Below are 25,038 nucleotides of genomic sequence, written 5' to 3' on the forward strand. Positions count from 1 at the left end.
TGTTGTACTTTCTATACATAAGACAGACAATATGAAGGTTACAAGTTAATCTAACTATTCTCTAAAGAGGAAGGTCTTGAGCTGCCGTTTGAAAGTGTTCAGTGACTGAGCTGTTCTGACCTCGAGGGGAAGTTCATTCCACCACCGAGGGGCCAAGATGGAGAAGAGTCTAGATGAATGCCTTCCTCGTACCTTCGGAGATGGGGGGGCCAGGCGAGCAGTACTGGAGGCTCGGAGTAAACGAGGTGCAGTGCGAGGTGTAATAAGGGCTGTGAGGTAGGATGGTGCTGCTCCATGTTTGGCTTTGTAGGCCAGCATCAGTATTTCGAACCTGATGCGTGCAGCTACTGGGAGCCAGTGGAGGGAACGTAGCAGAGGGGTGGTGTGGGAGAATTTGTGAAAGTTGAAGATCAGTCATGCTGCTGCATTTTGTAGTAGTTGTAGAGGTTGGATGGTACATAGAGGTAGACCAGCTAGAAGGGAGTTACAGTAGTCCAGTTGTGAGATTACTAAGGACTGAACCAGTATCTGGGTGAAAAGGACTGATTCGTCTGATATTGTAGAGAAAGAAATTACATGAGCAGGAAAGATTGCTGATGTGAGTCGAGAAGGAGAATGAACCTTTATGTGTTTGCCAAACTCGTCTGAATAATACAACTACTACTAATCCCACGTTCATTAATGCCAATTGGTTTGGACTGAAAAAAGGGCATTAAGGAAACACGATGTAGTAAACATGATCTTTATTAGCAAATATCATTGTATGTAAACTTTGATATGATACTTTCAACTGATTTGTAGTAGCAAATACCTTACTACTAAGCAGTTTAAACTGTTCAACTTCAAATGGTTCAAGCTTAATCTCATTTAAAACAAAATAAATTATTTTTATTTGTAAAAAAAAAAAAAAAAACTAAATGTAATGTGGTAGCTTATTACAGAAAACTTTGTTAAATAAAGAGGAGCAGATTAGATTTTTTCACCTGTATGATTTGCATTTAACTATGAATTTTATTTCATCTCAATGTTGTAATTTAAGCAAGGGGTATGATCTAGAAAAGATCATGTCATATTTTAAATAATTCAGTCAAAAAAAAAACTGGCTTCAATGAATCAGTTAATAAGTTAAAAGTCGCACATTTGACATTCAATGATGTTTAAATTCCAAATAAATCTCACTACTGGTATTTAACATTCACAACCTTTCCCCAGCAAAACAAACCCATTACAAAAATCCAAAAAAATTCAAATGAGTATACCTGAAAATTTTAAATGGTTTGATTTTGAGAGGTATTCTGAAGGTTTAAACATTAGTCGTTCAAAAAAACAAAAAAAACAAAACTACATTTACAAAAAGCAAAGCGTTTCATGACATGCTCGGTTCTGGGCCCGAGTAAGGAGTCTCTCTCACAGCTTGGCCTTTGGTGTGTGCTCTAGCAGACTCCTTATGTCCAAAAGTGCTTTTTCGAGGCTCTGGGCCATATTGCCAGCATTGGTGTCCTCACAGCTGTTGAAAGCAGATACAGCAAAGTTTATGTGTCCCTCCATAGGGTTGTAGCAGACCCCGTATCCATCTGGTACCACAGGTCCAAAGCACATTACACAATCTGTCTTCGCTGGGACCTGAAAGAGGATTCAGTGAATACCAGAGCAAGGCAACTGCAAGTCTTTGTCTGGAAAAAGATCAAGTGTGGCCCTTAAAACCCAGTACCTGGCTAGTGGAGAGGTTGTAGTGCAGTGCAACAGCGTAGGACGTGTCCATGAAGATCTGGGGCAGTGAGGCAAGGTCCTCAATGGCCTGAAGCTTGAGACCCAGCAGGTGTCGATCAATGGCCTGACCTCGGATTGCCTACCTCAGTCGAGTAAATAAACAATTCAGTTAGTACAGATAATGCAACTGGTCGTTTATCTATTCCTGCATGTGCATTATACATTCAATTGGACAAGGTGCTCTTTGCATGCTCCACAATTCCCTCTTTGTGATGTAACAGAAGAATCAGCATGCATATAATTTGCAAGATAAGGAAAGTATACAGCATGTACTGGTCAGAAGCAGTCTAGGTCACCACTCCACATGGTACCTATTTGCCACCAATTTTTTCTTCATTTTAATTGCTGTTATTAAACACAAATTATAACACAAATAAACAGGGCATGAAACCAAACTGAAACATTACAAGATGTATTGTAGTGAAATTCTCATTGTCAATGTGATACAGAGCACAGCACACGGTGACATAACGAAATGTGTCCTCTGCTTTTAACCCATCACCCTTGGTGAGCAGTGGGCAGCCATGAAAGGCGCCCGGGGAGCAGTGTGTGGGGACGGTACTTTTCTCAGTGGCACCTCGGCGGTTTGGGATTCGAACCGGCAATCTTCTGTTTATGGGTCCACTTCCTTAACCGCTAGGCATCCACTGCCCCATATTGCATGTAAAAGAGCAGCACACTCACCATATCAGTGTATGCTCTGTGTGCCTTCACTGCTTTCTCCATCAGAGCCACTTTCTCAGTGCTCTGCCAAAAGCAAAAGCACAAGCTGACATTCTGCGTGGCCACCACTCTTCTGTAAAGAGATGCAAATGCTGGAGTAATGTTGTACCTGTTTGCTAGGATCATCCATGGCTTTCACAAATTTAGCAGAGGCAATTGAGGCAGAGCGTATGGTTTCTGTTCGGCCCAGCCTGAACATTCGTAGAGAGGCACTCTCATATGTGGCACAGCACTTCTGATAGGTCCTGCAGAATGAGAACGAATAAAAGTTACACTCCACCCTTGTCTAGAATAATAATAATACTAAAACAAGCACACCACAACTACAAAAACCCAAATAAAGCTACAAAACCACAAACCTGTAATAAGCCAGCTGAAGGGCTATCTGGATGAAGGCATCGGGACTCATCTTGTGAGCTTTTGGGACATTTTTCCCAAAATGTGAAAAAACATTGACCTTCACATCAAGGTCATGAACCATTCTGTTGAGAGAACAATAATCAGAAATCAAATAATCTTTTCATGATACTAACTGAAACAAAAACACTGTCTTCAAGCAATGTCTTGCAAAAATCTGGAGGCACAGAACCAAAACACTTCAGAAATATTCACTCACTGATGTTAACATTGGAAACAGCAACAATGTGTATTTATTTATAGTTTAAATGAACGATATATTTGGCACATTTGGCTTACATGTTCATATTCTGCTTGGCTTCTTCAATGTCACTCTTTACTTCAGGTGTAATATTGAAGCGCAGTTTCTGAGGCATGGGTAAGGGCACCATGGGTGTACGCACTTCATCAGGCTTCTTCCTATTTATAATAAAAAAAAAAAGCACATTATAAACATAACATTTTGATTTATTTATTTTATTTTTTTTTTTAAAACGTGTTCTTACGTGTATTCAACTACATGGTCAATGATTGACACGATTGGTGGGCCTTCAGCTGGCGCATGCTCATATATGAGACCACAGGACCCATCTTCTCCAATTATAAACTATGGAAAAAAAAATAATCACATCAAATCACAAAATGTAAATGTTAACATGCAGGTGAAGTGAGACAAAAATCACCCACTTGACATTGCAAATGCCATTGTTTCTTCTGTTACTAAAAGACCAACCAACATTTTGGTTCAGCTCACAAAAATACATCAAAAACAGTCAGAGTCATTTTAATTAGAGGTCTATTGTAAATTGTTTCTAGTGATTAGAATGTGGATGGAGCTACGTGTATTTGCTCAATTGCACTATATTGTCAGAGTAAGATTGACATAATATTTGACTGAAGATCATTTATTTTTAATGTCTCAGTGGGCTTATCAACCGCTACAGATGACATCCTGGACACAAGGTACAAAAAAAGGAAGAAACCTTGTGAAGGAGTAATTCCCCCTTCCAGGCTAGCAAAAGTGTGCAATGGGCATCACTGCAGTGTTACTGTTAACCCTGGGTTAACAGGAGTTAAGAGTATAGAAAGTGCTGACCAAAGAACCTTCCCCACAAACTGCTCCCTGGGCGCCCATCATGGCTGCACACTGTTCACTAAGGGTGATGGGTAATTAGGACACATTTTGTTGTGTGCACAGTGTTCTGTGCAGTGTTTCAGTACTTAGTTCTCACCTGCAGAGTTTTGTCAAACCAGCGGTTTCCACTGTTCCATCGACTACCCCCTCCATGGAGCATCTGCACTGCAGCACGGCTTCGGTACATCTCATCTGAGGCTCGTGGCATGGGAGCGTCTAGGCAGACGGTGAAGATGCTCTTCTGTATGGCACGTACAGACTCCTTATTGGTCTTATCTGTACAAAAAGCATGTTGAAATTGCTCAGAGAGTTTGTTTTCAAGGACAAATCCAAATCCTGGTCATGTGGCACAAGTGCTATAAATAGATTTCAATTATGTATTAGTGTGAACAAAAGAGATTTGACTAAAAATGTATTTTATTAAACAGTTCACACTGTTCATTCATTTCATCTGCTCAACATGCGATCCCAGCTAAAAACTGACATGCCAGACCTGGTGCAGGATGCTTTTCTCACCTTTAATGAGGTTGTTGTAGGCCTTCGCCCATGTGTTACGATGCTGCGATGTCAGAATTCCAACAGGCTCTTTGTTGGTCTGAAGCGAGGAGCTCCAGATCTTCTCTAGTTGAATATAGATCTGATCCACGGTCAATGGGGAGCCATCACTATTGTACACGTCCAGTATGAAAAACTATAAAGTATAAAACAGGATATTGAGAAGCATCAGTTACACTGAACATCAGCCAGTTATTAAAGCTGAAATTGTTAACCAAATGATCTTGAGTGTGATGAAGGCTACATCAGGCCACATAAACAATGACTGTAACTGGTAGTACAATTATAGACCTGGTAGTTGTGGACCACGGTGATGTGCGTGGGCGGCCTCTTTCCCAGAGCATAGTTCACCACAGAGTCTCGCTTGGTTCCAGGGATGCGGCAGGACGAAAGGATCTGATAGTACTGGTTCATACACAGAGGCTGCCCCCCCAGGTACTCCACAGGCAACGTCTCACTGGAACAGGGAATGTTCACAGCCCAGTCATTTTATGCTGCCCTCTTGTGGTCTCTGAACAGTATTTCTCTGTCTTAAGTAACAGAGAAGCACACATTTTATTAAACCCATTTATATTCAGGCTAATTTCAGTAATGCTACAGCATGATATTAATCCAATGAATCACTAAATTGTGTGAATACATCAGATTTCATTTCAGCTCAGACTTAAAGACTTCTAATGCTTTTAGATGCCACAGATTGTACACTAATAAACCACATTATTGAACAAAACTGACGACACATGACTATGACATGAGGTTAAACATTTGAAGCTCTCCACAGCAGTGAGCTTTCGCTGTGATGGCAGCTATTCACAATTTTGGCTTCTCTAAACCAGCTGAACAAAGCGGTCATGAAGGCAAAAAGATGGAACAGATTCATTAAAAAAAAAAAAAAAAAAAAAACAGATTCAAAACATACTGTGCTTTCTCCTGCTACAAAACAATGATTTTTGCATTGCTCCACTTTGCCTCCATCTTAGTCTCCATACCAGTCACAGAGAAGGTGCATCCAAACTTTTGAATGGTAGTGTACATTGTACAGTTAGATATTGGTGATGGGCCACCATGTGCATCCGAAAGTCTTTTATCGATAGTCTGTGACAGACCACATGGGTCACATCTGGCTGAACAAATATGTATAAAATGGAGCCATTGCAGTGATTTCAGTTGCTGCAGACATTTTAGTGTACTTAAAGTCACTTACTTGTCAATCATGGTCTTGAAATCCAGGACTCCAGCAATCAGTTTAGCAGCATATCTGAAAAAAGCAAAATCTTAATATTACACTACATTGTCCAAATAAACAGAAACACCAAAAAAAAAAAATTGTACATGGTTAACTTCAGTATTTTTTTATATATATCCATAGAAAACTTTTGGTTTATTTGCATAGTCAGATGCATAACATCAAGTCCTTTTCAAATCTCACCCCATAGGATCAGAAGGTCTTGGCTAATTTCATGGTTGATAGTGAGCAAATTCAAAGCAGCAAGCATCACATTAAACCAAAATACACCCATCCGATTTAGCAACACTTCAGCCAATCTGACTGGAGCTTCTGCCAAAGAAGCTCTGTGACGTGATCAGATGTCACATGGCCCGTGACTCGAGAGGAAGTGCGCTCTGTGCGAACGCTCACTACATAACTGTACCTCAGCAGACAGGGCAGTCTGTACAAAGGTGAACACTGGGTGAGTCAAGGTAAACAGCTTGCTGGGACAGTCATGGTGAATTTCATGAAAAAGTCAACGGGTCAAAGACTGACTCGGCTTATGTAACGTTATAAAAAAAAAAAAAAAAAAAAACATATATATATATATATATATTTTTTCCCCCTCCTTTCACACGAACAGTTTCCTTCTCAGATTCGAACCACATTCGGCTCTGGGTCCTGCACAGGCCATACCTCATCTGGCCCTGTCGATCACTGAACTCGAGGCGAGGCAGGACAACCCCAGGACTCGAGTGCACAACCACGGGCATCCTGTAGTCCAGATACGCAGTCTGCAACCACCAGTCCGAGAGCTGAGAGAGAAGTACACAAATTAACGCACAGTTTGTTTCTGTTCAGCATGGACCTTCGACTGAATAATGAGACAAAGAAAACCACATCATGGGCACTTTAAAAGTGGTTTAAATCAGGTTGAAAAAAAAATGTAAAAAAAAAAAAAGAATAAAAAGGTTCAAAAATAACAAAATAACCATACACTCTGCTACCATCCTGGTATATCGGTCACTGTCCAATTCATGCAAATTTATATATAGACACACACATTTTTTTTTGCATGAATTGGACAGTGACAGATCCACATCAAAACTGCCACTGAGGGAGATTATTAGTGACATTCTCTGCCTTCCTGATATTTTGACCTTTGACCCAGGTGCCTCGAACATTGCACTTGGCTCTGTTATACTTTATAGACAGAACAATGCCTTTTGCGAAGTAAGGTTAATGAAAGGTGCCGCCGAACTGGTGATTTCTCTGCCTCGCACAACTCACCCAGTTCTCCGTCTTGCGAACCCGCCTCTCCAGACCCGTCTGCAGCCTCTCCCCCACCCCGCCGGGCCGGGCGAACTCGGCCACCACCTGACGCGTGTGCTCCAGCTCCGTCTCCTCCACGATGGGCTCCAGGGCGGACAGGTAGCGCTCGCACGTCTGCTGGAGAGGCGGCACGGGCAGCGGGGGCAGGCCGCCCTGGTGCGACAGGTAGCGGCCGGCGATGCGCGCCGCCGACACCGGCCTCACCAGGCGGGAGGGCTTCACCACGCCGGTCTTCACCTGGCACGTCGGTGGGGAAAACGTGACATTTTAAACGCGAAAATGTACCGAGCATACACTTGCAATTAAAGCTGAATAAAAAAATAATAAAAAAAAGCAACAACGCTAAACGTTTTCAAATAACAATTACTCATAATAAATGTTATTTCTAAATGTTATTTACAGTCGTCCATTGACCCGGCCGTTCAAAACGCGAGAGAAAAGGTCACAAGAGCGCGACCGCTGGTTCCAGCGTTAGCTGTGCGGCTAGTGAGCGGCTTCGCGAGGGTTCCTACTCACCATCGTCCTGGCCAGAATACCCAGCATAGCTGTTTTCCCACGAACGCCCCTAAATCCGTTACGTGATCAGATCAATCGGCCGCCCATTCGCCGATTCGTTGCCACCGAGCGACCCGAACGGAGCCGAGGACGAAGGCTGCTTTCTGAAGGAACACCCCCCCTTTTCACGGCCCGCTTCGCTGGCGATAATGAAGGCGACGCCGGGGACGGACGCCAGGGGCGCTGTGGCGCCATGCCCGTGTTCCGTGGCGTCAAGAGTGTATTTCGAGCGTATTTTGTAAGATCGACGACTCACTGCACCAGGTCACGTGCTGGAAACCAACAAACCTGAACCAGTGTGGATTTTAATATAGAATTTATAAATAATAGAATAATGTTATATAAAATTTAGAATTTGAATTATAAGAAGTAAAATACTGCGTTTGTATGACAACTTGACAACAGTAGAACACTGGCCTAGTCTTTTCTTTTTAAATGTTACTCAAATCTATGTTTAGAGGCGACGTAATTCTCCTTTTACAAGCACAGTGCCATTCATTTTAAGCCTGTACATGCAGGGATAGTTCATTATCGCTCGTAAATTAAAATAATTAACGTATTATTATACGTATAAGGAAGGCTTTGTCCGTGGATAGTAACGAGTGAATTTAGGTTTTTGTAGAATATGGTTTCAGTCTTTTTTTTATCTATTTTTTTGAACCCTAGCGGCCAGTTAGAACTGAACCTCATAGAGCTTTAATAGGGAGAGTGTATGGGCTTGTCTGATTAAAAACACTCTTCTGTCTGAACTCTGCACATTCACTGCATACATTTCACTGCATATAGTCTCTCTCACCAGCGGGACGCTACATGGAGGGACGCGTTTTTATTTTTTTTATAAATGACCGCAAACAGCACTGAGCCGGATTGAGCGTACCAGCGCTCAAGTGCACCCGCGTTTTAATTAAAATAGAAATTTACTTGTGCGAACGTTGTCGTGCACGGTGTGTGTTAACTGCCGTGGTGGTCAAACTTGTTTTCTCTTCCCCAAACCATCGAGGGGGGGGTGAAAGGTGAAGGGTGAAAGGTGATGTTGCCAAAACGCCTCGTATCCCGATAAACATGGCGGAGAGCGAGCAGCAGGCAGGTAGCTGTCTACGCGCTTCTGTAGCGAATTTTGGCGTTCGCGTGTTTATAACTTTCTCGCAGTAGCTTGACGTGTAGCTATATGCCCATGTAAAAAAAACGGGGGGGGTGAAATGCAGTTATTGTTTGGGCCGCTCGACTTCATTCAATCTTTCGACCGGAGAGTGTTAGCAGGCGAACTTTCCCGCGTTTGCTCAGATATTATGTCGTGGAGCTGTAGCAAAACCTCGCCTGCAGCAGCGGTATATCTGCCTCACACACGCAGGACGCGACTGAATCTAGTCTAGCATGGATGTTTCCGGCACGTTACTGAATATTCTTCCATTTTCAGCTCAGCTGCTGGTCCATTTGGTTTTCTTTTATCCATTTACTGATTTTTTTTCGACAAGGAGCATATATTTGTCCAGAACGTCGAACATGTACCTGAAGAAGTTGCAGAGAAGACGTCTGAACAGTACCTAGTTAGATGAGCACAGATGCAAACTAAAATCAAAAGAAACTATATCTGTAATGTTAAAAAAAAAAAAAAAAACTGCATGTGGGTTTCACAGTTTGAGCTGGTTCGCTTTGCCCATGAAAACCAGGTCATCAGATTCCGACTGGCTCGACCAGCTGCTCGGGCTTTAAAATGATCGATAATGTTCAGCAACAGCATTTATTGTCAGTACAGTGTCCAGTGAAATCGAATCTACATGTGTGTTAGTGGGACGTTATGCCTGCATTTATTTAAAAGCCAGTCACGGCACGTGTTAGTTACGTTTGTCTTTACTATTAGTCTCTAATAGATCTGTTTTAATTTCTGCATTATGTATAATCTTTGTCTTTATATTGTACGAACTGGAATTTTCAGTGAAAATGTAAATGTTTGGTCTCAGTTGATTTTACTATTATGTTTAATTAACGCGTAGTAGTATGAGCTACATTGATGTACGCTGCATTCGGGGCTGCGCTAGATATGTGTGATCGCATCACCTGTCACTTTCAGGCTCCTCTCCTGAAGATGACAGGCCCACCATCCCACTTAACCTCAACTTCGTTGTGCCAAAGAAGGAAATCAGTATGGTGCCTGATATGGGGAAATGGAAACGGTCTCAGGTAGGAAAACGCAGTGATCACGCTTTCTGCTGTTACAGACATTTGCTGCTGTAGAGCTAAATGTAAAGTAAACTGTCTAATAGCACGTTTTGTTTGTGTTAATGGGAAGGCATATTCTGATTACATGGGATTCGTTCTAACCCTGAACGAAGCAGTAAAAGGGAAGAAGCTTACATGCGAATTCAACGTCTCAGAGGTATGAAACGCCTCATAAGCTAATGAGTGCATGACTGTGGAAGTGGTCTGTCACGCAGCAATCCGAAGTCTTTTTGTGGTATACCTATGCTATTCACGGAGAAAGCAATTATTTTTCATCTTCATTCGACACACAAAAAAAAAATAAAATTACAGACTATCGACAACCTTCTATCTCTGCTGGGCACGTTGGATCGTTGGATAGATGAGACCCCACCAGTTGACCAACCATCTCGGTTTGGCAACAAGGCCTATAGGACCTGGTATGGCAAATTGGAGCAGGTATGCTTCTTTCAACTGTAGATATGATGTTTTGCATATTTAGTAGTGAAATTATGTATATCTGCAATTTTATGTCTTCCCAATTAATAATTGCTGCCTTTTATAAAATGTGCACTGGGTTTTTCTCCATATAGGAAGCAGAGGCTCTGGTATCCACTGTGATCCCTGCAGACAAGCATGCAGCTGTCCCAGAGATAGCCGTATATCTGAAAGAGTCTGTGGGGAACTCCACCAGGATAGACTATGGAACAGGTGAGGCTTACAACTTGTGCCATCTGTACCTGCACACTCAAATATGAGTGTTTTTTTTTTTGGTCACTAGGGGTCGCTGTTGCATCACATGATGTTCATCTGCTTTTATGTGTGTCCTGACCTAGAACTGAAATAGTCTTAAATGGATATTATCATTCCCTCAACACGACAAAGAGCTTCTGAAGTTCTTTGTCCGATTGTGTAAAACCAACTTATAGCAGCAAGGGGTTGTTTAGAGGGATTGTTTCCTAACCCTGGCCCTGGAGGAACATCTATTAATGGCCTAATAATGAGTGGGGCGGATTGTGAAGATATTGGAATTAAAATTTCCTGGCAGATGTTCCTTCAGGACCAGGGTTGGAAAGCACTGGATTAGACAGTGACTGAATTTGTATTATGGAGTGAACCATCAGTTTCAATTTTTGAACTGATGAACTTATTAATGGCCGTGCTCATTATATTTCTAAATGCTTATGAACTTTGTACGTTTTTTTTTTTTTTTTTTTTTTTTTTTACACAGGCCACGAAGCAGCCTTTGCAGCCTTCCTCTGCTGCCTCTGTAAGATTGGTGCACTACGTGTTGAAGACCAGCTGGCCATTATTTTTAAAGTGTTTGACCGGTTTGTTTCTGAGCCAGAGCCCCAAATGACCAAAATTTGTTTTGCCACAAAGGCTTTTATTGAACCTCTAGACTCTTTAATACATAAATGGCTTTTTGTGGACTAGGTATCTTAGGGTGATGCGTAAACTACAGAAAACCTACAGGATGGAGCCAGCTGGCAGTCAGGGTGTCTGGGGACTGGACGACTTCCAGTTTCTGCCCTTTATATGGGGAAGCTCTCAGCTCATAGGTAAGCAATGATTTTGGTTGATTGGTGGTTAAATATTCTTATTAGTTCTCTGGAGTACTTTGGTCTGTGGAGAATCCAGGATTGCACATGAATGGTGAAATTGTGACATCTAGTGCATTCATTTTATATGTCATTCAAGGCTGTGCTCTCTGTTCTAGATCACCCAACGCTGGAACCAAGGCACTTTGTGGATGAGAAGGCTGTAAATGAACACCACCAGGACTACATGTTTCTAGAGTGCATCAAGTTTATTAATGAAGTAAGTCTGTGGAATAACATGGAAGATAAAGCATTTTTTAAAATTTCTTATTAAGTGATATTTAGGGTAGACCATCAAATGTTTGGTTGACATACAATGGCAGCATTTATTTACTGTAGTGATTTATTCCTAATATATTAACCTATATTAAGATATAGTGATATGTTGATATCACTAGTCTTGTTGTTCTAAATAAAAAAACTACTATCGTAGTTTTGTTGCAGCTAAAATACAGAACACTAGAACATAAAGGTGCTTGAGGTTACCTATGCTTTCCATCTATTCCCTTACATTTATTATTACGGTTATAAACATCAGATTCTGCAGAATCCTCTCACTTATGCACTTTCATAGTCACCCATGCAACTCATGACAGGCCTGTTTTATTAAATATTAAACTAATCCCATGCTTCAGCTCTGTAGTTCCGGACTTGCTATCTGGAATTAAACAAAAACACTGACTGGCTGATGAACCATGAGGACTGGGCTGAGACCCACAGATTTGCAACATCCGGTCAGCTGAGCAGTGCGTGATGAGGACGCTGACTATGTGTACGTGGTTTGTGGGTGAATCAGAGGAAAGGGAGGTGGAGGCAAGAGGGAAGGAGGTGCTGTGGCGTCCGTCCGGCCCCTACCCCTAGCAAAGGGCCAGTAGAGGATACTGCAGCTGCGTCCACGCTGTCTCTGCCCGACTCACTGTTGAGCGGGAAGAGGGGAATTGTGGGTAGACTGCAGACGCAGAGGTTGCAGTGGCTAGTGTTGGACCAAACATCCTTTCTCCTGATATTTCGCTCTCATTTGTAGGTGTGTGGAAAAGGGCTTTCCGTTTATTGCTAAACACTCCTCTGTCTAGCTGGAGTGTTTGTATGAGTTTGTCACTTACCTATTTTGAAGGTCAGGGTTTACTTTCTCTCTGTTCTTCCTTTTATTACCACTCTCATCCATTTCAGACATTAGCCTTCACGCCTTCTTCTCTCTACAGTTTCTTTGCACAGTATAGGTCTTTTGCTGCCTCTCTCACATGAACACACATGGTCTCTCGCTCGCTCTCTGTTCGCTGGGAGGTTATGTGTGGAACGCTCTGCTCACATGAGTCATTTCCTTCCCCACATGCTGTTGTGAATCACTCCTTTCCCAAGGGACCCCCCTCCCCCATCCCTCACTCTGCTCGCTTGCGCCTTCCTTCCCCTCCCATTCCCCGCTCTGGCCCGTGGCGTCCTGTGGAAAGTCCGGCTGGAGGAGGGCCATCCTCTGAACATTACAATCCGGGTCAGAGGCTGCCCTCTGGGGAAGCATGGCTGGGAACCAGGGTGAGGTGGAGGACCACCAAACAGAACTTCCATTCACTAAAACCTAATATTCCACTTCACATAGTGCAGTGTACGATCCTTCAGAAATTCATAGCAGAAGAGTCAGATGTGACCTGTCGAGGCATGAACTCCTGTAGAATCAGACACAGATAGTAGTAGCAAGTATTGGAAGTCCTACACATTGTGATCTGGTACCTCTATAGATCTATGTTTTTCCAGAATATCCCACAGATTCTCAATCGTGTGTCAGGGCTTATCTTTCTTCCATGAGTGAACTGTTTTGTGTGAAGGGGTGTACTTGGTCAGCCATGATCTCTGTGTATGTAGCATGTGCCCAATTGATAGTCACATAAATGCAGGACCCAAGGCATGGCACTGCCTCCATCAACTTGATATAGTGCATCCCACTTCCATTTCTCCCCCAGGTAATATGGGGAATATGTCGTTTTACCAGACCAGGCCACCTTCACCATGGTCCAGCTCTGTTTTTGTTAGCTTTTTAAAACTGTTTCATGAGAGAGTCTTTTCACAACAGTGTTGCTTTGGAGCCCCAACAAACCAGGTGAGGCAGAAAGGTCATGTAGTCTTTAAGCCCCACCAGCCACCCTACCTGTTGCTCAGTAGTATGAAGCGCAACGGGCATTGGAAGGACCTCTTTTTATTGCATTTAAATTCTCTGTACCTGATTAGATCAAAAGAGAAAGTTGCATGAAAGTGAATTTGAGAATTACTTGAGAATTATTTTATTATTATTATTATTTTTTTTTTTGACTGACTTTTGTGTCATTTCTTTGCCTGCAGATGAAAACTGGTCCTTTTGCTGAACATTCAAACCAGCTCTGGAACATTAGTGCTGTACCCACCTGGTCCAAAGTCAACCAAGGCCTCATCCGAATGTACAAGGCTGAGGTTTGTACTGCCCCACATCAACACTTGTCAAAGCGCATGGCTTTTTGAGTGCCCGCCCCCCCATATTTACTAAGACATTTAATTTATTGTGCTATCGTGCATTGTATTTATTTGTTTGTTTATTTATTTATTTATTTATTGAGTAATATTTACTCAAAAAAGAGCACAAGCTACTTGTATGAATTGTATTTACTATTTTTAAAAATGTTCATTGTAGGTTTTAAGAAGTTGATCAACTTGCAGATGTTGTGATTTGGTAGGCTTAATGCTTGAAAGGGTTAAGGAAGTGTAACAGAAGGAGAGTGTGTGTGTGTGTGTGTGTGTGTGTGTGTTAATGACAGAGCAAGGGAGAGGGGAAGAGCAGTGAGCCCCACCCCCTTCTCCTCAGCCCACATCCTGTGTTGTTGAGAGAGGCTTGTGAGCCTTCCCCCTTCCTTCAGCCGAGAGGAACACTGAGGGGCCAGCCTGTCTGCCCCCCTCCCCCACACCTCCCTCCACCCCTCCTTTCCTTTGCTCCCTCCTCCTCTCTTCTTCTACAGTCTGGAATATCTGCCCGCACAAGCCCTGCTCTTGGCTTTCCCTCTTCTGTCTCTCTAGCGCTTTTGCTTCTTTTTCGCCCTCGTTGTTCACACACATACTTCTTCAGCACTCCTGGCCCAGTCTGGTTGCATGGTGCGTGTGAGGCTCAACTTCCCTTCCTGGCCTCGTCTGTCTCAGTCTTTCACAATCTACATTCCCACTTCTTATGTATCCAGTCTCTGTGTTTCTTTCTCTACTGCCACCACAGTGTGTGGAGCTAGAGTCCTTTCTGTTTAAACCATGTTAAAGAGATTAAACCCACTGTTCCACAATGCACACATCCTATAACACTATGGCATGGCACTAGATCCACACATCCAAACAAATGCAATCTTCTACAAAAGGTTCTACACAAGAAGGGGTGGTAGTAGCCTAGTGGTTAACACACTTGCCTATGAACCAGAACTACCTATGAACTACCACTTACTACCATTGTGTCCCTGAGCAAAACGCTTAACCCTAAGCTGCTCCAGGGGGACTGTCCCTGTAACTACTGATTGTAAGTCACTCTGGATAAGGGTGTCTGATAAATGCTGAAAATGTAAATGTTAGGGTCAATCAGAGAAATTACGTTATGCTGTTAGTTTAAAGTCCCTTGCAGTCTGCTGACTCTGTACTCCTCCACTCCTCTCTTTCTTCCCTCCCACAGTGTCTGGAGAAGTTTCCCGTCATTCAGCACTTCAAGTTTGGCAGCCTGCTCTCCATCCAGCCTGTGAAGCCTTGAGCAGCTTCAGGTGCCCACGTCAGTGGAGACAGCCTGTTCAGAACTCCCTGTGAGGAAGACTCTGATTCCATCCTCACGATCAATCGTAGTAGCTGAACCCCGAGCCCGATAGCTATGCCTCTTCAGCCACCTCCTTTATTTTTATTTTTTATTTTTGCGCCAACCTCAACATCACTAGTCGCTGGCCCATTTCTGGATATTGTATTTATTTTCCCTGAGGCTTGAAATTGGAGCTGTGCAGTCATTCATTTGTATGTTTGTGTGTGCTGTGTCTGAAGAAGCCTGACAGTTGCGCAATAATTTGTGTACATCTTACCATTTTTTGTCTGTTTATTTATATGACTGCACCAATACAAGTTTGACCTTATTTTACTGTTTTAAGTTGTAGTTGGCCCACACCTAATGTCTGCTCTGCTTTCATTAATCCTTGTTGGGTTACACAAAGGCTGAACTATTACTGGGAGTGCAATATACTTTTTATTTTGCATGTCTAGACAGCATATAGGTTTCTTTTAAACATACAGATTCAGTTCAGTTCTGATCAAAACATTTAATATGTTCAGATCTATCAATATTATCCAGGTCAGTTACACCTGCTCTATGCAGAATGAAAGTGATTAGTGCTGGAACAGAAGGCTGCTAAGAGTAGCTGAACCATTCAAAAACAGAGATTCGTACATTATCACAAGGAGTGTTACTTTTTCATTATATGATAACAAGAAGTCTCTAATTTGTTAGCTAGTCAGATAAGAACGGCGTCCCAGTGTGTTTCTTTTTGTAGTGGACCACTGTGGTGCTCTAATTTAAACAGAGATAGGCCTAGATGCTGTTAAAGAGGAATTTTTCCACATAATGATTGAAATAAATCTGATTGAGCTGTTTCCCCACTGTGTCCCCCAGAAAAGTTGTCCACATGTATAGAATAAAATGTTCTTTTATCATTTGAGAATCCTTGCTTTTTTTTTTTTTTTTAAGAATTTCACAATATGACCAAAAGGTTTTTCTGAGGACACAGTCGGGGATGTTATTCATGAGGTAAAACCCTAACCCTCTTTTTAAATGAGTTTCCTCTTTATATCAGCATTGACTGTCTTCTATTATCATTTTAGTAGGAAGTTATTTTGTCTACAAAATATTTTATTTACGTTTGTTCCGCAAGGCAAGATTTTGCAACACAAGAAAAAGGTTTGACACTTTTGTGTGCAGTAAAAACAACAGAAATGTGTGAATTTGTTCAGAGGCTGACAAGCCACCTATTTTAGGATAAAAAGTGATAGTTGTTGTGTTTTGGCCTTGTCCCAGCATTCCTAATAGCGAAGGTCCCGGCTAAACATATAAAACATCCAAACGAGTAAATCTGTATGTAGTTGTATTATAAAACGTTACTAATTGTGAAATTAGCTTGCTCAGATGAAGTGCAAATTGCCTATATATTTTCAGGCATTTGCAAAAAAACTGTTATATATTAATCTTTGCCAAACCAGTATAAATCATTCATCCATCCAGTAATTCCAACTGGTTACAGTGATGCCAGCACCAGGTGAGATGGGGGATATAGAAGGTACATATAGAAGGGAGCGCCTTCCATAAATGCACACAACTCTCGCAACTTTTTATTGCTCAAGTAGAAGTCTTAAAGGGTCACTTGGGAATTGGCGGGTGAGGCAAGTGGACCCAAAGGGTTGCGGGTTCAAAACGTGAACCGTCAAGGTGCCGCTAGGGTCCCCTAGAGCAAATCACCGTCCCCACACGCTGCTCCCCGGGCGCCTGTCATGGCTGCCCACCGCTCACCAAGGGCGATGGGTTAGAAGCTGAGGACACATTTCATTGTGTCACCGTGTGCTGTAATGTGCTGTGTGTCACAGTTACGAATCAATCACTTCATTTAAGGCCTGTATTCAATCCCTGTGGCCTAGTTAAGTTTTTTTAAAAAATGATTTATTGAAAAAAAAATAAAAACGGTTCAGTAAAGCAGGTGGCGAGCTTGTTTCAGGAGAAATCCACACCGGTCCATGTGGCTTTTTGAAAGGGGTCACGATAAGGTCCGTTCCCGCCTGCTTGTTGACGCCGCTTATCTCGGACCTGCTAGGCCCAGGCTTTTACTATTCAAATGAACCCGCAGCCGGGGCGGTGCCGAAAGGGCGACGTTGCCCACCACTCCCGGAGTCCTGCCGCGGCGATAAAACTTCTTTTAAAACGGGGGCTCCATCAAAAAGGGGGGTTCGGGTGAACTGAAATTTCAACCAATTTGTGAGCCAGCCACCAACATGAAATAAATGAACGTCGCTTTCGGCATTCACAGCGACTCGTGTTCACGAACATTTGGCATTTTAATTTTTTTAATGACGTATCGTCATTAAATCTCTGCAGCCGTGTAGTTCCCGCCGGCGCCGCGCGGAGGCGCTCGCCCTACACCGTCTTTCCAATCGGGGCAAATTCGTCAAATCACCTATTCGTAATTCGAAACGCCGAACAGAATTACAATTTAAAAGATATAAATAAGAAGCTACGCGCAGGCGATGTAAAAAAAAAAAAAAAAAAAAAACGCGAAGCGCAAACCTCACACGATGACGCGCCCATTAAAAGCACATTTTTGAAAGCACGAACGTGTGAAGATGCAGCTTACATTTTTTTTTTTGCCCAGCCGGAGGACGCGCGGTGCCCGTTTTAGTTCGAGATAAATGCAGGCGCCCCGAGTTTCCAGCGGCGACCGACACCCGAGCGGTTTCATAGCGCGACATGAAAGACGCTGCGTGACGGAGGGTGACGATGTGCCGGACGTGCTGCGGTATCTCAAATTGTGGGAGTCAAGAGGTTTCGGGTGGGAACGACAGAGACGGGAGAGGAGGAGGGAAGCGAACTCATTGGATGGGGAGGGGGGGGGGGCCGAGCGGCGGAGCCGAGGTCAGCCCGAGGTGCCGCTACACAGGCTTTCTAATACCTTCATTCATTGATTTTGAAGAACACCACCAAGTGGCACAGAGCAGAGATAACACGGCCTGCGAGTTTAGGGGGGGGGGGGGGGGGGGGGAACTAACAACCCAACAGATCTAGAGCACAGCACTGTGGCAGAGGACTGGGAACAGGCCGGTGCCGGTCCAGGAGACTCCTTATTTCAACAGAAGACGCATGGATAGTGAACGCAGCAGGATGTTTAAGCTGCACGTAGAAAAGAGGTTCCGTGGTGGAACGTTTTCAGCTGAACGGACCAACTGCTGCATTGCTGCAACCAGAAACCAGAAAGTGTGTTCTGTTTAGACAACCCTGGCAGCATTTAGTTAGGACACTGACACTACCACTTGTAATTAATCATCGGCCTATAGGCACCTTGATTTTCACCCCCTTATTATTGTCACATTGCTACAAGGAACACTGAACATGTGGAAAGGGGAGAACTTTCTGTGAGTCTTGGTGCACAGCAGAAGTGTGTTAATAGGCTGTTAATAACTAACTGAAATGCCTGGTTTCACGAAGCTACAGCAACTTGCACTGGTTAACACTGCCAATGTAAAGAGGAAACAAAGCGGTGGAGTGAGTTTCATTTTTTATTAAGATTATAAACTTTAAACAAATATTTTCTTAAACAGTTTTACCCGGTGATATACAATTTTAATATACACAAAAATACAAGAATACCAACAAAATATGGAGAGAACGTTTGGAAACGTCTTTATTTCAGTACACATAGTGCTTATATAATGTGAGGACATATGGCTAAATTATGAGCTTGCCTTTTTAGAACAAAAGGTCTAAAGGTTTTAGAAAATAAAACAAAAACTCACAAAACCAAGCAATGTTGGCATCATGAATTAATTGTGAAGGCTTAATCAACAACTAACACTTAACGGGGAGGGAAACTGGCCACGCCAAACACACCTGGCTCGGTTCGATCGCGGCGTGCATTGTGGGAGTTGTAGTGTTAATTAACGGCGACGCCGCGCACTGCGACGAGGCGTCGGGCTCCAGCGCACTACAAACACCGGGACGATGCTGCGAGTCGGTTTCCGAACCGACTCGCATCCACCCGGCGCTGTGCGTGAAGTGGGAGGGGGAAAAAAAAGTACCTCGCCAGTTGCGCGAGTCCAGTTCTGGTGCCGCTGTATTGGCTTTTGGTGGCCCAAGCTAGAATACGTGACGACGTTCGGAGCATGCGTTGTTAACCGTAGGCTATCAAAAAAATAAAAAAATAAAAATCGCGGTTGTGCCACTGAAAAGACGTGTGTGTGTGTGTGTGTGTGTGTATTAAAACTGATTATGGGGAGGGGGGGGGGGGTCAGAGACATTCAACGACTTTCAATATGTGTGGTGATAGCTAGCAGTTTCTGTGTTGGGTTTAAGGCAACGAAATTGAACTTCGTTAGATAATTTCACAACCATTTCAAAATGCTCGTAGAACGTAAGACATTTTTCTTATTAAAAGGATGTGTCACATGGTGGTACAACATTACTCCCCATTCAAAGAAAGAAACCAAAAAAAAGAAAGAAAAGAAAACCTCAATGCTTAAATAACATTTTTTGTTGCAAAAATAAAGTCAACTTCTTTTAGACTTTGTACAATTTCATAAAGTATTTAATTCTAAACGACCACAGAGTCAAAAAGCTACAATAGCTCTAGTCCATGCCCCGAGGCTCGCCAGGGCTTGTTTGCTACAGAACTGTCCGTTTAAGGCTTGCTCAAAGTCCGTCTGTCTGCTCACCAGCCCCGTAAACCCCGAGCCGAAGATCGAGATCAGATTGGAGATGTTCGATGTGTCCAAGTGCTCCGAGTTGGCGTACGAGCAGTCCTCGAACTTAGCTCTCTTGCACGGCGTAAAATCCGGCGCCTCCTCGATTTCTGACACGTAGTAGCCAAAGTCAACCTTGCGCTTCTTGGCCGGGCTCTGCGCGCCCTGGCAGCACTGCTGGAGCGACGCGCAGCAGTCCTGGTGCAAGTAGCCGTTCTCCACCGTGGTGACGACGTGCGTGTCCAGGTCCAGCACCGTCGTCTTGTTGCAGTGCATGCTGCCCGCCGCCGGGGAGAAGTCGCACGTCGACGCCGGGTAGGCTTCCGCGCAGCAGCTGCGGTAGAACGGCGCGTCGGGCTCCTTGCACGCCTCCTCGCCGTGGAGAGCCAGGGGAGCGGAGCAGGCGCCGGACGCGTGCATGTGCGGGGACTGCGCCGCCGCCGCCGCCGCCGGGTGGCCGACGGGCAGCAGCGCGCCGCAGAGGCTCGCCGGCTCGCCGCCGCAGCACTCGGCGCTCGGCTCCTCGCAGTCCTCGGCCAGGTCCAGGGGGTTTAGCTCCTGGATCTCGTTGCAGACGGTCATCACCTCTTCGTACTGCTGCATCCTGTAGATCTCCGCGTACTTCTCGTTCATGTAGACCTGTCTGGCGTTCCTCAGGACGTAGGACACCAGGAGGTTCTTGTGCAGCTTGATGCCTCCCCTTTGCGTCCTGGAGTTGTGGATCTTCCGTAAGGAAATCGAAATTAGACTTTGTGCATCCACCGCACACTCCATGGTGTTGATCATCGCTGTCGTTTTGTTGTCTCCCCCCCTCTCCGACGGACCAAACCGACTTTTCCTCAGTGGCAAACACGATATTTCGTTCGGGGGCGAAGGCTTAAGTCAGCTCTGTGGAGAAACATTGAACACGGTTGATGCGTATCCTGTGAGTGCGCGCGAGCAATCATTTGCTTGTAACGCGCCGCCATGGTATATATATTTCGACGGGGTGTCTGCCCACCTCGCCCTGGGCCAATCGGCTGCCGACCCCGCGAATGACTGACGCGGAGGCCCCGCCCACACGCCGCGTGTCCGTCCAATCGGAGGGAGGCGGTTCTTCTGTGCTATTCAAATTCCAAACTGACTTTACCTAACTGGAATGTTCTCATCGGGCGCACACGGCGCGCCGCCGAGGCTCCTGCACACGTGTGGAAGTAAGTCGACGTCTGTGATGCACACGGGAAAGTCACACACCGAGACGCGGGCTTTTGGTGTAAAGTGGACCAAAAAAAAAAGAAGCCCGGTGACTTTTTAAAAAAATCTATATTTTATTTCTCAGAACGAGCTTTCGCTAGTTCGGAAAACTCTATAAAGAGTGGAAGGTGTTTTTTTTTTTTACTGTCAAATGCCATTTGCTAGCACCTTTTCTTATTTTCTTATGTTGTTTAGGAGTGGTCATCACCAGAATCTGTACAAATAAATACACAAACCAATTCGGTCCCATTTAATGTGTTCTTTACAGTTTAAAAACTGAGACCTTCCTGGTTCCGAGCTTATTCGCTGGAATCGTATTAACAGTAGAGACTAACAAAACACGTAATAGCAGAATTTGTATCAGTTTTAAGGTTCCAGTGTTTTCATGCTTTTTGTACTATCTGTAGATGACAGGCCTGTATACAATACGCACGCAAAGTGGAATACTTTTTAATTGATGACATGGCAAACATTGTGTTCTAATTCTGTGCATAGTCTGACCATTTGCGTTTTGTCCGTGTGCATGTGTGTAGGTGTCACGCATTTATAAATTCCAGTCCCATCCACAGTCCTCCACCTTCTCTCCATTCCTTGGAAAGTTGCGTAGCGAGCGGCGGTAAGTGAATCGTGCAGATGCAGCAGATCCGACGGAGCAGGGCTGCTTCAGATCTACGAGGCTTCAGAGAAGATGTGTACCACCTCTGCATCTTAACAATGCCTGGGAACGGAACAGCCCTCTCTTAGCCATGCATTGAGGGGAAGAAATCAATAGCTGGATCTGGAATCAAGGCACACACCCAAACTGGATAGGTCATAGAACTCCATACAGACGACGAGTCACAATTCCACTTCTATATGCAGAAATGCCCATTTTCCACAATTCCGTTCTGTCCAATTAGATTTTAGTAGATAGCGTTCTGGTACTTTAGGAGAACCAGCTTTCTTCTTTTGAAAAGCAAATAGTACCGGGATTTGAATAATAATTATTTTTACATTCATTAATTGGCATTGGTTTTAATGGGGTTTTTTTTATTATTCACGTTCGAATTTGCAATAAGACGCCCGGGATTACTTTTTAAGAGTAAATAACACCTCCGAATAAATATGGTTTTATTAGCTGGCACACATGAACAAGTAACTACGAACTGTAATTCAGTCTGAAAGTACTTTAATCAAACAGAGACGCGCGGAGCCGTAATTAGGATTCCCAAAAACTACAAGTTCCGCATCACAGGGAATGTCAAAGGAGCTCGTCATGGGAGCATTGTGGGAATTGAAGTTGTGTGATTTGCGTTGCCCGGGACACTCGCAGGCATTGTGGTGGCAGGAGGACCTGTAGGTAAAATATCGGGGCGGAGCCTCCCCTGCTTGGCAGACGGACGCTCCGTGAACTTAAAGGCAAAGTAATCAACTTTAAACGTAAATGGCGCGGCCGGGCGGAGACGTGCGCGCACCCGCGGCGCCAACGCGGGGAACGGGCTGTCGCGACCGACGTGGCGTCAACTCGCGGCTCTTGGCGACGTGTTTTTTTTTTTTTTTTTTTTTTGGCGGGGCGGGGCGGGCGATTAGCCTCTAGTTCATTGCGCGACAGATCTATCGTTTTCTTTCTGGTCGGGCGGGCTAAATAAATTCGCGCCCGGGTTACTGGCGATGGTTTGCAAGGTAAGGTTTTCCATCGCAGCCGGACACACTCTTGACCACGACGTGCGTTCCTGCCAAACAACCGAGTCCGCAGCACCGCCGCGGGGGATGGATTTAAAGCCCCGGCCGGACGGGAAAGGCGCACGTGAAGGCTATAGGATGCGATCAATATCTGAATATCATTAAATCGGGCGGATATCGGGGGCTGCTTTTACGACACAAGTCGCCGAATCCGTATTTTAACGCGTCGGGCGGGGTTTTATTTTAATGGTGTTGCGTGCGCCTCGGTCGAGGTCCGTGAGCAAAAGCGCGCAAATGCTAACGCGGTTCGTAGCCGCTAACGCGGGACGGGCGCGTCGCTTTCCCCTTTAAGCGCGTGCCCGCTCCGCGTCGGGAGGCGTCGCGCCCGGCGGCGGAGCTTCAGCCAATTAAAGTCGCCGACCCCCATCGCCGCGCCATCCAGGGAGGGAGAGAGAGAGAGAGAGAGAGCGACGTGTGCGGTTTCTACGGAAACCACTTGTCCTGACCTCCCCATCCTCCTCGGGCAGGAGATTGGTTGCCATGGCGATGATTGTGTCTCCCTGCATGTTCCAGTTCCCGTAAAGTGTGCTGAGGGAACGGTCGGAAAGTAGTTTTGGGCTGGCCGGAGTGTGTCGGAAAATGGCAGCGCAAAAAAAAAAAAAGCAGCAAGAGTTTTAATGTTGATTTAATAAACGAAAGAAAAGAAAAAGAACTGATTTTCACGCAGATAGAAAGCAGCGCACGCCGTGATTTCTTTTTTAATGCCGGGTAAACAATGTAGGTCATTGGCACTGTAAAGACTTACTGACATTGAAATGTTCAGTTTCTGCTTAAAGTAGTGAATCTGATGCATGTAGTGCTATTAACCGCAACCGTGGTTCAGTATCATATATAAACCATAATTTCAGTGAACTGTTTTCTGATTTTGGCATGTATGAATATGCGCACAGAGAGAGCGTTTCGTGGCCATGTGGTGCATGTAGGTGCTTGCGTGCTTGACTGCATTTCAGAGCCGCGCTCCTTTCCAGCTCGACTGGTATTTTAACTTCCTGCGACCTGTTCAGACTCGAATGGAGGGTGCGCTCATCGCAGGGCCGCCCACACCGTCGGCAGCGTGGAGGAAGACCCGTGTCACTGCGGCGCGGCGGAGAGGAGCCGGAGATTCGGGGCATGGAAGAGAGGGGGAGCTGTCTCACAAAACCACCACACCCCCTACCCCCAGGGCGCGCGCACACACACACACACACACACACACACACAGAGACGCGCGCGCATGCGCAAACACGCACGCAGCCTCTCATTCCAGCAGAGGACACGTTACATTAGTCATTCCTCCTCCTGCACTCTCTGGCCTTCATCACACAAGTTCGCGTTTTCCCTGATCGTTGAATGCAGAAGAGACACCTGTCCTGTTGCATCACAGCAGAACACGGGTTGGTGGGTGTTTACGTGCTTTACGTATACTGGGTATATAACGCGTGCGATTCCCTCATCGTCACAGTAGCCTGCTCCCAGTTTGGACATGGTCGTTCTGGGGCGAGTATTAACAGGCTGAATCTCAACCAGCTCTCTCAGTCGATACTTTCTGTTTCCGACGGTGGAGAAAATGACCCACACTGGCGCGTGCGCGCTCACGCACGCGTGCAAACGCGCGCACACGCCGATCAGAGAGAGGGCGAAGTGCGGACTTCACGCCTCCCTTAATTAAACGCATTGTGCGCATTGTACGCCACAACCACGGAAGACAACACGAAAAAAGAATTCCATATAGCCCTATGCGTGCGTGTTTTCCCCCGGACGTGAGAAGCTCGCCCACATGCGTTACCCAGAGCTGGAGAGACGGCGCGCATGGGGCTGTGTTGCCAAATCCGCTTACTATAAGCGTCTTAAAAAGCCACGCAAATAATGCCAGCCAGGTAATGGGTTTGGGAGTTTTTTTTCCCCGCAAAATAAAACAAAAAAAAAAACAGACAAGTATCAACTCGCCATAAAGAACTGATTATGTTGACCCTTTCGTGATCATGCACGCATATACGACAAGGAAATCCGCGGTTAATAAATCTAAAATCGATTAAACCAAATAAGTGCGTGGATTCGGGGAAGAGGTGCGCAGTATATAGCTTCTTCGGGTCTTTTTTTTTACCTGAGACCTGCTTGCTAGACCCTCTTCTATCGGGATCTGGCAACAAGGCGCACTGGCT

General features: G+C 44.8%; 3 protein-coding genes across 3 annotated transcripts; 1 reads left to right on the forward strand and 2 right to left on the reverse strand.

Annotated features, from left to right (window-relative positions):
- Window positions 1-726: 726 nt before the first annotated feature.
- crata (carnitine O-acetyltransferase a) lies at window positions 727-7,826 on the reverse strand. The gene is made up of 14 exons (XM_028972965.1): window positions 7,638-7,826; window positions 7,080-7,358; window positions 6,486-6,604; window positions 5,784-5,837; window positions 4,871-5,036; window positions 4,541-4,715; window positions 4,122-4,300; window positions 3,396-3,496; window positions 3,190-3,309; window positions 2,853-2,975; window positions 2,603-2,738; window positions 2,455-2,517; window positions 1,712-1,849; window positions 727-1,623 (listed from the first exon to the last, which is right to left on the reverse strand). The coding sequence occupies exons 1-14, from the start codon at window positions 7,662-7,664 to the stop codon at window positions 1,408-1,410; spliced, it is 1,896 nt and encodes a 631-aa protein (XP_028828798.1). The 5' UTR covers window positions 7,665-7,826; the 3' UTR covers window positions 727-1,407.
- A 646-nt stretch (window positions 7,827-8,472) lies between these two features.
- Window positions 8,473-15,595, forward strand: ptpa (protein phosphatase 2 phosphatase activator). Its single transcript, XM_028972989.1, has 10 exons — window positions 8,473-8,763; window positions 9,748-9,857; window positions 9,967-10,053; window positions 10,209-10,334; window positions 10,469-10,586; window positions 11,107-11,206; window positions 11,313-11,437; window positions 11,596-11,696; window positions 13,808-13,915; window positions 15,144-15,595. The coding sequence occupies exons 1-10, from the start codon at window positions 8,739-8,741 to the stop codon at window positions 15,216-15,218; spliced, it is 975 nt and encodes a 324-aa protein (XP_028828822.1). The 5' UTR covers window positions 8,473-8,738; the 3' UTR covers window positions 15,219-15,595.
- A 3,280-nt stretch (window positions 15,596-18,875) lies between these two features.
- ier5l (immediate early response 5-like) lies at window positions 18,876-20,897 on the reverse strand. Its single transcript, XM_028973000.1, has one exon. It carries the CDS (start codon window positions 20,726-20,728, stop codon window positions 19,811-19,813), a length of 918 nt encoding a protein of 305 aa, XP_028828833.1. The 5' UTR covers window positions 20,729-20,897; the 3' UTR covers window positions 18,876-19,810.
- Between the last annotated feature and the right edge of the window lie 4,141 nt (window positions 20,898-25,038).

Source organism: Denticeps clupeoides, chromosome 3, assembly GCF_900700375.1.
Source record: "Denticeps clupeoides chromosome 3, fDenClu1.1, whole genome shotgun sequence".
Lineage (NCBI taxonomy): Eukaryota > Metazoa > Chordata > Actinopteri > Clupeiformes > Denticipitidae > Denticeps > Denticeps clupeoides.